This window comes from Halichoerus grypus, chromosome 1 (genome assembly GCF_964656455.1).
Source record: "Halichoerus grypus chromosome 1, mHalGry1.hap1.1, whole genome shotgun sequence".
Taxonomy (NCBI): domain Eukaryota; kingdom Metazoa; phylum Chordata; class Mammalia; order Carnivora; family Phocidae; genus Halichoerus; species Halichoerus grypus.
The window spans coordinates 203440598-203453885 of NC_135712.1; the positions used below are offsets into that span (position 1 = coordinate 203440598).

General features: G+C 56.4%; 2 protein-coding genes and 1 long non-coding RNA gene across 5 annotated transcripts; 2 read left to right on the forward strand and 1 right to left on the reverse strand.

The window, feature by feature from the left end:
* Positions 1–3064: 3064 nt before the first annotated feature.
* Positions 3065–8229, forward strand: RAB3A (RAB3A, member RAS oncogene family). Its single transcript, XM_036093972.2, has 5 exons — positions 3065–3238; positions 4402–4629; positions 5733–5851; positions 6389–6513; positions 7386–8229. The coding sequence occupies exons 2-5, from the start codon at positions 4402–4404 to the stop codon at positions 7574–7576; spliced, it is 663 nt and encodes a 220-aa protein (XP_035949865.1). The 5' UTR covers positions 3065–3238; the 3' UTR covers positions 7577–8229.
* Positions 8230–11406, reverse strand: MPV17L2 (MPV17 mitochondrial inner membrane protein like 2). 3 transcript variants are annotated; one of them, XM_036093975.2, is made up of 5 exons: positions 11104–11403; positions 10320–10490; positions 9331–9407; positions 9107–9235; positions 8230–8881 (listed from the first exon to the last, which is right to left on the reverse strand). In XM_036093975.2, the coding sequence occupies exons 1-5, from the start codon at positions 11288–11290 to the stop codon at positions 8876–8878; spliced, it is 570 nt and encodes a 189-aa protein (XP_035949868.1). In that variant the 5' UTR covers positions 11291–11403; the 3' UTR covers positions 8230–8875. The 3 variants fall into 3 exon arrangements, with proteins under 3 accessions (XP_035949868.1, XP_035949867.1, XP_035949866.1); XM_036093974.2 differs by having other exon boundaries at positions 8230–9235; positions 10320–10475; positions 11104–11406; XM_036093973.2 differs by having other exon boundaries at positions 8230–9235; positions 11104–11401.
* A 326-nt stretch (positions 11407–11732) lies between these two features.
* LOC144380075 (uncharacterized) lies at positions 11733–12960 on the forward strand. The gene is made up of 2 exons (XR_013443847.1): positions 11733–12164; positions 12494–12960. It is a non-coding gene; the product is annotated as an uncharacterized LOC144380075 (long non-coding RNA).
* The last annotated feature ends 328 nt before the right edge of the window (positions 12961–13288 follow it).

Genomic DNA, 13288 nt, shown 5'->3' on the forward strand with positions numbered 1-13288 from the left:
CTTTTTCTTTCTTTCTTTCTTTCTTTTTTTTCTTTCTTCCTTCCTTCCTCCCTTCCTTTCTTCTTTTTCTTTCTTTCTTTTTTTTAAGTAGGCTCCACATCCAACATGGAGCCCAATGAGAGGCTTGAACTCATGACCCTGAGATCAAGACTTGAGCTGAGATCGGTGGGACACTTAACTGATTGAGCCACCCAGGCGCTCCTCAAATAATTATTTCTGATAGGGGGTGTGTCAGGAAGGAGAAATATGGTGATGCGATAGGGAGGTGACATGAAATTGGAACCTCTGAAAGGAGGTGGGTGTCCATCAGAGATCTGAAGGGGATAAGTGAGCCAGGTTTAGAAGGAGGTTGGGGAACAGTGCTCCAGGCAGAGGGAATAGCAGGTGCAAAGTCCCTGAGGGAGGATTGCACCTGAACCAAAGGGAGCATCTAACTGGAGGAGAAAGATGAGATGGGGAGGTAGCTGGTGGGAAGTGAGTGGCTAGGGGGCCTGGGGCTGTGAGGTGGAGTCTGGACTTTACTCTGAGTGGGGTGGGACTTGGAAGGGGTAAGGCTTTTCCCTCATCAGCTCTGGTGTTCCACGCTGCGCAGCAGTTCCTCATCCAACCATCCCTAATTCTGGAGTGGAATGCTGATTCTGAACAATAAAGGCCTTGCATTATTTTTACTTTAAAATACAAATCCCTCTGTGCAGCAGCTGATGCGCATTGTTGTGGGCCTTTTCCCTTTGGTGGGGGGGGGGGAACAAAACAAGTATTTCTTTCTTTTTTTTTTTTTTAAGATTTTATTTATTTATTTGACAGAGAGAGAGAGAGACACAGCGAGAGAGGGAACACAAGCAGGGGGAGTGGGAGAGGGAGAAGCAGGCTTCCCGCTGAGCAGGGAGCCCGATGCGGGGCTCGATCCCAGAACCCTGGGATCATGTCCCGAGCCCAAGGCAGTCGCTTAACCAACTGAGCCACCCAGGCGCCCCCAAAACAGGTATTTTTTTTTTAATATTTTATTTATTTATTTGACAGAGAGAGACACAGCAAGAGAGGGAACACAAGCAGGGGGAGTGGGAGAGGGAGAAGCAGGGTTCCTGCCGAGCAGGGAGCCCGATGCGGGGCTCGATCCCAGGACCCTGGGACCATGACCCGAGCTGAAGGCAGCCGCTTAACTGACTGAGCCACCCAGGTGCCCCCAAAACAGGGATTTCTAAGTGCTACCCACGTACAAAGCGCGAAGCATGCGTTTGGGAAGTGAGGAAGCTGAGCGGCCTTACACGTCCTCACCTCCACCGGGGTGCGCGGGCCGGTTCCTGGGCCAGCCGTGTTTGGGGCACCACCGACTGCCGGTCTCCCCGTAGGGGAAGATTGGGGGTGAATTTATTTTTATTTATTTTTTATATTTTTCTCAATTTTCCAATTCTCCGCAGTAGGTTCGTAATACTTTTATAGTCCTGAGTGGAGGAGAGGGACAAAAATGTCACCCTTAATCAAAATAGATTTCCCAAACGCTTGCGGAAAGCGAGGGACGTCCGCACTTCCAGGGGGCGGCGAGGTGGGCGGCGGAGGGCGGGCTCGAGACGCTAAGTTATTCTGGTCTCTAGGCGCCTCCGCAGCTGGCGAGCTTTTTATAAACAGGACGAACACCACCCCCCCACACACCCCCGCCCCGCGCCTGGGGAGGAAGCAAGGAGATCAGGATTCTCTGGGGACCGGAGATGAGGGGCAGGGATCCAAAGATAGGGTCTCATTCTCCAACCCCCTTCCGCCATTCTGATATTTTCCCCTCAAGATTTGGGGAAGTAAACGACTGAGCATATTTGGGGAAGTAATTGACTGAGCATCTCAGCCCCCAAAGTCTCCACTGAGTCTTGTTTCCCCAGGGAACCAAGGGAGGGAATGGGTCCCCTGTCATGTAAGTCAGGAATCAGGGTCGGATTAAGCATCTCCCAGCCCCATCTTTACTGTCTGGGGCGCCACCGACTGCCGGTCTCCCAAGCCCCAAGCGAGGTCTTTGAACCTCGCTAAGATTCTCCCTGCTTCGCGTTGTTGTTGTTTCCTGCAGGTTTGGGGGGATTTAGGAGGTAAGCCATTTCTCTGCCCCACTTCAGCATTATCTTCGAATTTTCCTCCGGAAGGTGGGGCTCAGGGAGAGGAGGGGTTCTTGTGTCGATTAGCCCCTTCTTTCTTTTCGAGAAATTAGTTCTCTTGATCCCTATTTTTCTTCTTCTTTTTCATCTCAGAAACAGGATCGGGCATCTACCAACCCGGTCCTCTTTGGAGATCTTACACCTCAGAAATTGGAAGGGGTCTCTCTTGACCCCTATTTTCGCTTTTTTTCCCATTTGTACTTATTTTGTTTTTTTTGTTGTTTTTTTTTAAGATTATTTATTTATTTATTTGACAGAGAGAGCTCAAGCAGGGGGAGCTGGAGAGGGAGAAGCAGGTTCCCCGGTGAGCCCGATGCGGGGCTGAATCCCAGGACCCCGGGATCATGACCTGAGCCGAAGGCAGACGCTTTGCGACTGAGCCACCCAGGCGCCCCCATCTGTACTTATTTTGAACTCATAATTAGGGGGCATGGAGCGTCTCTCAGATGTTTGTTCCTCTTTTCTGAGATTGGGAATTGGGAGTGTTTTTAACAAGAGGTGGTGGCACCCAAGACAGGGCGGGGACCGCGGAAGTCTCAGACCAAAGGTGGGAGGGGGCGGGGAAAGAGAACGCCCCCTGAAGACCCAGGCTCAGCGAAGGCCTCAACCTCTCATCCCGGCAACCACTTGGGAGCCACCATTGGACAAGAGCAGAAAGGTGATGATCTCTGATTGGCTACTCAGTCCGTCGCTCGGGCGCTTAAGCCAGTGAGAGGGTACCACTCAGTCCCGCCTCCCTAACACAGCCAGGAGGCGGAGCAGGTAGGCACCGCCCCCGCGCTCTACTGGATGAGCACATTGATTCCGCCCCATTCGTGCGTCAATCCGCGCGGGAGCCCCGCCCCTCCAGGCTCTGCGTGCGTCAGTGGGCTGCTTCTCCAGGCGCCGCTCCGCCCCAGGATGGCGTCACGACTGTATCTGCATGTGAGGCCCCGCCTCACTCTTTGCAGGACGTCACCGCGGACTGCAGGGGCCTGAGCCGCTGCTGCCGCCGCCTCTGCCCCTGTCGCGCAGCCCCACATCAACGCAGGGGACCCCGTCACCACCGCCGCCAAAAAGTCGCTGCCGCTAGGGTCGCCACCGCATCGGTGCAGGGCAAGGTGAGTTCCGGGGCGGCCTGATTCCCCGCCTCTCCGAACACCTACATAACCTTCATTTGACTGATGGGCTTGCCAGAGTAGGGGACGAGGTTGGCTCGGGTTAAATGGGAAGGATGCGGCGGTCACAGCCCTTGTAGGGGTAGGGCCCTGGCTTCCCCTACCTGCCCGCTGCTCACCCCCACCCCCACCCCTGGCCTCTGCGGCGGAGGGGGAAGGGAGGCGAGTGCCTTGCGGGAAGCTGTGCGCACGGGAGGCTGGGTGCGTGCGCGTGCGTGTGGTGTGAACACGCGTGTGCGCGCCCGCCTGTGCCAGCGGGTCTGTGTGCATACCCTTTTGCTTATGTACCGGGCTATGCTCGTGTGACCCAGTGGGTGTCCCGACCCCGGTGAGTGCGTGCCGCACGCGGGTGGAAGGAGACGCATGGACTGTGCGTGTGCGTGCACGCCGTGTGCATACGTGCACGGGAATGCGTGTTCGCGTGGGTGAAGTGTACACGCCTGCATGGGTGGAGGGCGCTTCGCGCACGGGTGGGTTTGCACATTTGTATATGCGTGTTGGTGTGCGGACAAGTGTCTGTGTCTCTTTCCTGTGCACCGAATGTATTTGACTCTCATGTGCACACGCGTGTACGGGTGTGTTCCCTACTGCGTGCACGTGAGCGTGTGCACGCCCAGCCCCTATCACATGACCAGCTGTCTCAGCCCGATCTCTCCCAGCTTCGGAGTCTGGGGGAAGGGGGTGCTGCGACGCGCATCCCCGCGGGAACGTACACGCGTGTGCACTTGCGCCCGCGCGCCTCCGATCTGAGGAACATGAATGATTGATGGGGGGCGGGGCCGGCCGCAGTCACCCCTACCCGCTCAGCCTTAGGGGTTAGGATTACAGCTCGATCTGGGGTGAAGGCATGCTGGAGGGGGCTACAGGGGTGTCCCCATCCCCATCTCTCTGAGCTCCTCCCTTGACACTTCCAGCCTTTCAAGGTCACGGCCCGCCCTTTGCCATGGGCCCCACCGTTAGTACTGGGGCTCCTGACGAGTTAAGGGTAATCTCTAAACACTAGACCCTCTCAGGGGCTCCGGAGTTCTCTGCACCCTGTTCTTGGGGCTTGGGCAGTTGGGGGCGGAAGGGGACTCCTCAGGCTCACCTACACCCTGCACACCCAGATGGCATCCGCCACAGACTCGCGCTATGGGCAGAAGGAGTCCTCGGACCAGAACTTCGACTACATGTTCAAGATCCTCATCATTGGCAACAGCAGTGTGGGCAAGACGTCTTTCCTGTTCCGCTATGCAGACGATTCCTTCACGCCTGCTTTCGTCAGCACTGTGGGCATTGACTTCAAGGTCAAGACCATCTACCGCAACGACAAGAGGATCAAGCTGCAGATCTGGGTGGGTCCAGCTGGGGAGCTCCTGTCTCTATCAGTTTACCTTCCCAGAAAAGCAGCCCCAGCTTTGCCGCTTTCCTGTCTGGATTCGTTCATTCACACCCTGGGCATTTATCAGGTGCCTTCAGTGTATCAGGGGCTGGAGGCCCAGAAGAGAGTGCCCTGTTCTCCCGTGGGTGCCTCATCACTGCTCCCCAGGAGTGGGGAAGGAGCAAATACTGGGTCCTCTCTGCCTGCTGTTATCGAGAGCATCACTTGGCTTGGTACCTCAGTTTTCCGCCCTTTAAGTGCTTTCATGTGAGTCTGTATGAGGTTTCAGCTGGATCTTGGCCCCCAACCGCATTCTCTGGGACAGGAGCAGACACCTTCCCCAGGGTCTACTGGCCACCTCCCTTAAAACCCCATGGAGGCCCGAAGGAACCTGTTAAATCCCAAGCCACAGCTGTCCCTCCTCTGCTCATGGCGTTCCCATGGCTCCTACCTGACCTGTCCCCTGGCCTGAGAGACCTTGCCTGGTCTGTCTCCTTCCACCCCCGCCTCCTTACTGTTCCTCAGATGATTCAGGCACAGACCCACTTCAGGGCCTTTGCCCTGGCTGTGCCCTCGGCCGGGATTGTCTTTCTCCTAATCCCCACATGGTTCCGTCCTCACTTCCTTCAGCTTCTAAAACCATACCCTCGCCCACACTGCCCGGCCTTCTTTGTCCAACTTTATTTTTCCCTTCAGTCTTTTTCACCCTCCAACATAGGATGCATTTTCTTCCTTTTTTGTGTTTATTGTCTGTTTCCTGTACTGCGTAGTTGGTTCCACGAGGCAGTGATTCTTGTCCATTTTGTTAACAGCTGTGTCCCCAGGGTGGCACACACAGGTCAGCGCCCAGGTATGTTGAATGAATGATGGAATGATTCTGTAGGTACCTGCCTCCGGAGGATGGTTGAGCACCATGTTCTCCATGTAGGTGGCCAGCCCGCTTTCCCTGACCCACTGTGCCAGCTCCCTGCTTCTCTCCGGTCCTCAGCGGGGCTGGACTGGACAGTCCCGGAGTTGGTTTCCACTCTGAGGAGCTCACCTGTGGGGCCTCTCTGACCCGTCTTTTCTTCCCCCCAGGACACAGCGGGGCAAGAGCGGTACCGGACCATCACCACAGCCTACTACCGGGGTGCCATGGGCTTTATCCTCATGTACGACATTACCAACGAGGAGTCCTTCAACGCTGTGCAGGACTGGTGAGCACACCCTCTCCCCCTCCCAGACGGTCTTTGGTGCTGGATTCTCAGACCTGCTCTCAGTCTGTAATAACTAAAACGTGGTGGCACTGGCTCAAACTAAGGGGAAAAAAGGGTTTCGTTTCAGGTAGAAAAATGAAATTGTAAATGTATAGGTAAAAAAAAAAAAAAGGAGGGGGCAGAAAATATAAGGATAGTTTGCATAGGATGAAAGGATAGAAACATTTACATTTCTGCCCCAAATAACGGTACATTTTAGGGAAATTTCTGAATTGGCAGAGGAGGGAGAAGTTCTTGTGTCTGGGGGACAGGGATCTGGGAAGGGTGGGCAAGACTGCATGAAAGGGATTTCGAAGGTCAGGGAGCCGTGGGACCGTGTTCGTGGCAGGACAGAGGCCGGGAGGAAGGCCCAAGCCTGCCAAGTTCAAGCAATACTGGGGAGGTGGGGTGCTAGAGGGTGCTGAGGGATGGGGAGACGAGAGGTCAGCGGAGCTAGGATCCTCCCGGGCCTAACCCACCCGTCACTGTCTCCCCCAGGTCGACCCAGATCAAGACGTACTCATGGGACAATGCCCAGGTCCTGCTGGTGGGGAACAAGTGTGACATGGAGGATGAACGGGTGGTGTCGTCGGAGCGTGGCCGGCAGTTGGCTGACCACCTTGGTGAGTGCCTAGCGGGGCTGCCCACCTACAGGCTACGAAAGGGACGCTGAGGCCCTGAAAAGGGAGGGGACACACCCAAGACCTCCCAGCAAAGCCAGGACAGGGCCTGGATTTGAATCCAGACAATTCACACTTTCTCCAAATGGCCTGGAGCCAGGAGCTGGATCTTGACGGATGCATAGGAGTTCGTTGTGCAGTAAGTTACTGATTCACTCTGACACCCTCACTGCTAGCCTTGTGTTGGGTTGCTGGGCCAAGAGGCCTCATTTTGTGGGGTAGAGGGAGAGACCTGGGCTGGGGGAATGCATGGCGGAGGGGGGTCTGCCTGGTGTAGGTAAGACCTGGAGGAAGGCGCTGGATCTGGTGCTTGAAAAGGGTGGTCTCTCAGGCAGAGGAAACAACTTGAGACCAAGGCCAGAGGCGGGGAAGATCCTGGGAGTTCTGGCAAATCATTTGGTATGGCTGGAACTTGAGGGTCACTTGGGGGAAACGTGGCTGATCATGCAGGGCCTGAGTCATATGCCGAGGATCTGGGACTCCTGCAAGGGCGACTGGGAGCCAGAGGGTGTGTAAGCAAGGGAGGGCACAGGTGGACGGAGTGTCAGATGCTGCCAGGGGCCAGTGCACAGGTTAGGGTGGATGGCGGGAGCAGGGAAATAGGTCTTGCCAGGGGCCTGGAGACGAGAAGGGGACAGTTTTAGGGCGAAGGAAGGAGTATGGGAAACAGGGCTGACCTGCTTCCTTGCAGGACTTGGCACGTCTCACAAGTGGTTGGCAGCGGGAATCTCCAGATGTTCCCTGCCCTCAGAGAAGCATCTCTGGGGGGGTGGGGGGGGGACCAAGGCCCTCACCCCTCCCTTCCCCACCCACAGGCTTTGAGTTCTTTGAGGCAAGCGCCAAGGACAACATCAATGTCAAGCAGACCTTTGAGCGCCTGGTAGACGTCATCTGCGAGAAGATGTCTGAGTCCCTGGACACGGCCGACCCTGCGGTCACGGGCGCCAAGCAGGGCCCGCAGCTCACGGACCAGCAGGCGCCTCCACATCAGGACTGCGCCTGCTGAGAGCTGCTCCCGGCCCCATCCTGGCCCCACCCCTGCCCACCCCCTGGGCCCGATCCAGCCCCCACTGGCCCAGGGCGTGAGACCCCCCCACCCCCAACTTAGCCCCTCACCCTTATTTATTATCGTAGTTATTTATTTATTTATTGGAGATGTCCCCCAGGGGCTCAGGCTCCCCACCCACCCCGTGTCCCGCCCTGTACATACAGCCCTGTCCCCACTCTGCCGTGGCGTGTCGTGGCCCTGTGAACTCACTGCTCACCCTCCTCTCAAGACCCCACCTTTTTTAAAATTCACCCCCAACAACAGTTACCGGTTTTGCAGAGGGGGCCCGATGACCCCCCCCGCCAGGGCAGGCTGATTGGGTGATGGGAGGTAGCCTCGGCTGTGACACGGTGGGCCAAGGCCACTGTGGGGGTCTCAGCATGGACCATGGGGTGGATCAGAGCCAGGTAATGGCCCGCCTGGCTCCTCACCCCAAAAGTTTTACCCTTATTTGGAGGTGAGGGCTGCTGTGGGTACTCGCCACCCTGGGACCCCCCCCCCCAACACCAGACCTGTTCTGAAGTCATGAGTGTCAAATGTTCCCCCCAGATCCCCAGGAGATGTCATGACAACACTACACACACCCAATAAAGTGAATGGATGACACCGTGTCCCCATGAGTGCCAGCCTGCCAGGGTGGCCTTGGTCATCCACAGGATTTTCAATGACCAGAGAATTTAATAGAATTTCCACAGTCTGTGACCTGAGTGTGAGACTGGAAGCCACCTGGCCCTGCCCAAGGCTCCAGATTCTGGGGGCTAATTCCAGGCTGGGCCCTGCTCCAAGGGGATGGGCTGTGTCCCCACCTTGGGCCCAGGGCCCAGCCCATAGTAGTGTTGAGGGGTTGGGGCTTGGGACGGGCTGGCCGGGGCCCAGTGCTGCGGATGGGAACATCTGTCACTGGTTCACAGAGAGCCTGCGGTGAGAAGGGCTCCTGGGTGACCATCTTCATGGTTGTGTTCCAGATGGGGAAACTGAGGTCTTACACTAGGCTTGGAGGGGGCAGCCCAGCCAGATGCCTAGGGGTAGGGGAGGGGCCAGGACCAGGCCTGGCCTGCTCAGAGTCAGTCCTGCTGTCTGGCATCGTCAGGAGGGCTGGGGCAGCTCAGTCTGCACAGTGCCCAGGGCCACGCAGCCTAGGGGTGGACGGGCCCAGGATCTGTCCGTGCAAGAGGAGTCTGGCCACACACCCCGTTCACCCCTCTGGATTCCTCTTCACCAAGTGAGAGTCCTCACCCACCTGTCTTCTGGCTGGACTCAGTCCTGCGGGGCAGACGCAGCAGGTCCTGGCGAGGTCACATCAAACAGCAGATAGGGGCTGGGTCTTCACCCTGCTGGGGATCAGCTCCCCACCCACTTGCTATGGTTTGCAGATTATCACAAGCCTAGGAGGACCTCACCCTAGAACGCAGCTGCACCGCCATTTGGGGTTCACACGTGTGGCCCCTGAGGAGCCCCCTGGGTGTCTGGTCCGCCCACCGAGCTCACCCGGTACTTCAGGTAGGAGAGGTACGTGTCCCAGCCCAGCGTCAGGCCATTGATGTAGGTGACTCGGAACTGGGGGGGCACGAAGAGGAAGTTCACCAGCTGGGCAGCTGGCCAAACGCACCAGTCGGCCTGCGGGGAGGGGCGGAGTGTGGTGAGGGGCGGGGCCTTGCAGGGCGGAGGCTGCGAAGGGCGGGGCAGGGCGCGAAGGGGTGGGCGTGGCCCACCTTGTAGAATTCCCAGAACTTGTCCCGCAGCTCCTGGCAGCTCTCATCCAGGGATTGGCCCTCCAGGCAGCCAAGGCCTGGGAAGGAGACCAACAAATTAGAGGCTGGGGAGTACTGGTGATGGAGCAGATGGGGCAGGAACCCTGAGGGACAGTGGTGTCCCTGGCAGACAGACCAAGAAGTTTAAAAGCCTTGTGGTGGGAAGGGCCACACCCAGCAGAGTGGCTGGTGTAGAGAAAGAAAGCAGAACAAATTGGTTCCAGTGAGGGAGAGGTCATAAATAAACACGTACCCCCTTAGAGGCACCTGGGTGGTTTAGTAGGTTAAGTGACCAACCCCTGGTTTCGGTTCAGGTCATGATTTCGGGCTCCTGGGACTGCGCCCGAGTTCGGCTCCGAACTGGGCGTGGAGCCTGCTTAGGATTCTCTCTCTCCCTCTGCCCTTCCCACCTCCCTCTCTAAAAACAGACAGACACACAGGCACCGCAAAGGATGAAGATGCACCCTTCCTGAGGCTGAGGCTGTTTTATTTCCTTTCTTTCAAAAAGGAGGAAACTGAGGCTGGGGGGGCCGGAGTGACACTCTTCCCAGAGCCAAGGGCTGGATGATTGTACCCCATCAACCCCGGCCTCAGCAACTCTTCCTTCAGCCTCAGGGCCTTTGCATGGGCAGTTCTTCATGCCTGCTGGCTCCTTCTTCAAGTCTCAGCTGAGTGTCCTCTCCTCTGGATGGCCCTCCCAACCACTGCCTAGGGCAGCCCCACCTGAGACTGCTTCATCCCTCCTACGCTAAGCACCATTGTCTGATTCTGCCATTCATACCTGCCCCCAGTGGGTCTGTCCTGGCACCACTGTGACCCAGCACCCAGTCCAGAGCCACACACAGAAGAGGCCCATCAGAAATGCACGTCAGCATCCCTCTTAACACAAAACGGGCTCTGCCCCTCCTAACACAGGGAAGGACAAAGCCCAAGCTCACAAGGCTCCTTACCCAAGAAGTACCAGACGCCTAGCATGGGAGAGGCCACCAGCTGGTCGATGAGGACCTTCCTGAGGACGTTTGGGAGGCCAGGGAGGCCAGACGCTGGGAGCAGGTGGTCCAGCCAGAGGTACCAGTAGTGCAGGAAGGGACCCATACTGCAGCCCACTGCAAACATGCTCGCTGAGAGCAGTTCAAGAGTCAGGGGGGACCAGCAAGCCCCCCAATCCATTCCGTCCCTGGTTACCCTCCCTCCCTGGTAAACCTGAAGCCCTCCCAGAACCCACCTCTATGTTCTCCCATTACAAGCCCCACTACCAGGCACCGTTCCAGTGGCTCCTCTCCCGTTTTCTCTCCTCGTCCCCTTCACCACCCCGTGAGCGGGTTCTACCATTGCTCAGCTTTCCTTAGGAGGAAACGGGCACAACAGGCTGGGAAGTGCAGGGCCAGGGCACAATCCCAGGCTGGCTGGGTCCAGACGCTGAGCCCTTGACTATCCTTGGTGCAGTTTCCAGTGCTCAGTGCTTGGTCTCAGGGACGGAATAAGGGAAGCGGACGAGGGGGTGGGCGGGAGTGGACGGAAACTGGGCCCGGGAGGAGACAGGGACCAGGAAGTAGGAGGAGATGGAGACCTGGGGCGGGGAGAGGGGACGGAGACCCGAGCGTGGGCTATGAGGGTCCTGGATGCACGCCAACGTCAAGGGTCCCGCCGGGAATTGAGGCCACAGGTCTCCGATTCTGAGGTTGGGGTCAAAGGTCTCCCGGGGTCAAGGGCCAGCAGAGCCGGCCCCCTCACCTGAGCGCCGGGGATCGAACTTCTGGCCAGGCCGGGTGCGGACCTCCCAGGATTGGCGCACGCCGTCCCCGACCGCCATGAGAACACCACAGCCCAGCGTGTTGGTGACGAGCAGCGCACGGCCTTGGAACAGGGGCTGCCCCACGGCCCGCAGGCCGCGCAGCCAGCGCCAGCCGCCAGGAGCCATAGCCCACAGCAACTCGGGCCCCGGCGCCGGGGATGCCGTCCCGGTGCTGGCCAATCGCACGCGGTCTTCGCGGTCTGCACGCCCGCCCCAGTCCTCGCCAGCCAATCGCTGGTCGCTCGGCGCTCCGCTTTGCCGGGCTCCAGACGTAGTAACCAATAAAAGGCCGGCATCCCATCCCCGGGCCAATCGCTGAGCGAAGCCATACGCTGCCTTCTGCACTTTACGGACCAATCGCAAATAAGCGTCTCTCCGCAACGCGCAGCGGCACTGCCACCATCGTTTCCCCGCCCCTTTCTGCGCCGGCCTATGGACAAGCGTCGCCGCACTCTAGCAACCCGCCCAATACCGCACTGACCAATCGCAGACTAGCCTTAGGCGGGCGACTCGCGCCGGTTGTCCCGCCTCCCGTGCCGAGGTGGCCAATCTTGCTCCGTCGCCTAGTTGCTTTCCAGATTCCCCGATTCTCCCGGAATTCCTGAGAAGGGATCCGAGCCCCGACGTCGGCGGCTCCTGCGGCGGAAGTCTCGTCCCGCAAACACTCACGGAAGTCGGGGCAGGGTGCAGTTCGGCGGCGCCCCCGGCCCGGTAGAACCCTGGCCCAGCCATTGACCTTGACTGGAGCTGGGTATCTGACCTCAGTTCCAGAATAGTAATAGTTAAAACGTTAGGCACTGTTCTGGGCACGTTACGTGCATTAATTTATTTCACAGGCAGCTCTGCAAACAACTATATCCCTATACTTTACTTCCTGTGTTCCTGTAGGGGAAAAATAGGAGTTTACATGGAAACGGATGCGTTACTTACAAGGAACCAGGGTGTCGCAAACTGCGGCCTGTGGTCCAAATCCCGTTGCTGTTCTTGTGAGGCTCAAGAGGTAAAAATGTTTCTTACATTTTTTTAAATGTGTGAAATAGTATAAAATTTCTGGACGTGAAAGAATCCGTTTTGAAGCCCTATTTTCCTTTCCAACGGATGAACTCTTGAACTGGGCCAGAAGCAGCAATAGTTTTACAAGCAGTAGCTCATAAAATTTCAACAGAGCAATTGGCATTCAGATCATATGGGGAAAGTAAAGTTAATAAATACCCGGGACAGTTTCATTTGATAGCACCAGTAAAATTACAATAATCAGAAGTGACTCAACTGGTCAGTGATGTGGGAAACAAAGGCAAAAGAAAAATTTAATTTCCTTACTACCTACAGCCCACAGACAAGTCCTTGAAACAGGGAGAGTGACATTCCTCTGGGGACTCAGCTGCTGCCTCGATGGTATTATCATTGCTAAGAGCAAAAGGCAATCTTAGCCCGACCCCCAGGATCCTGTAAGTCTACTTTAACATAAAAATTCCTTCGGAAACTTCCTTTATCTCTATCCCCTACGAGACATGTTGGCAATCATCCCCCAAGCATATGGCCCACCGACATACATCGGAAGGGTCTCATGACTCAAGTTTTACTAGACGGTAATAAATGGCCTTTTCCCAACAACAGCTAGCCCCCTCAAGGTCCTGGAAACCTTGCTTCCAAAATTCCTTAAAGATTTACACTCTCCCTAACCCCCTCCCAACTCCAAAGTATATAATCAGCCACTCCTCATGACCCCAGTGCAACTGTTTCTGCCCACGGGGTCCTGTCCCTGTGCTTTAATAAAACCACCTTTTTACACCAAAGATGTCTCAAGAATTCTTTCTTGGCCAGCGGCTTCGAACCCTAATGTCTTTCCTACCTCAGTCAGCACCAAATTAGTAGGGTTTCTTTCTTCTTTATCTAAAGCAGGTAATTACCCCTTCCTTCTTTCTCATAAAAACCCTTTCCCTCCATGAAGGAGACACTTTTCTGGTTACTCTGGAATCTGTGCTCCCGAATTGTAATTCTGAGACCCCCGAAACATTTGTTCCTTTTCAGTTTTGCCTCCTTTTCTCAGTTGACAAAAGGTTGGGGAAAAAAATCAGTAATATCCTATGACATGAAAATTATTCAAAAATCAAATTTCTGAAT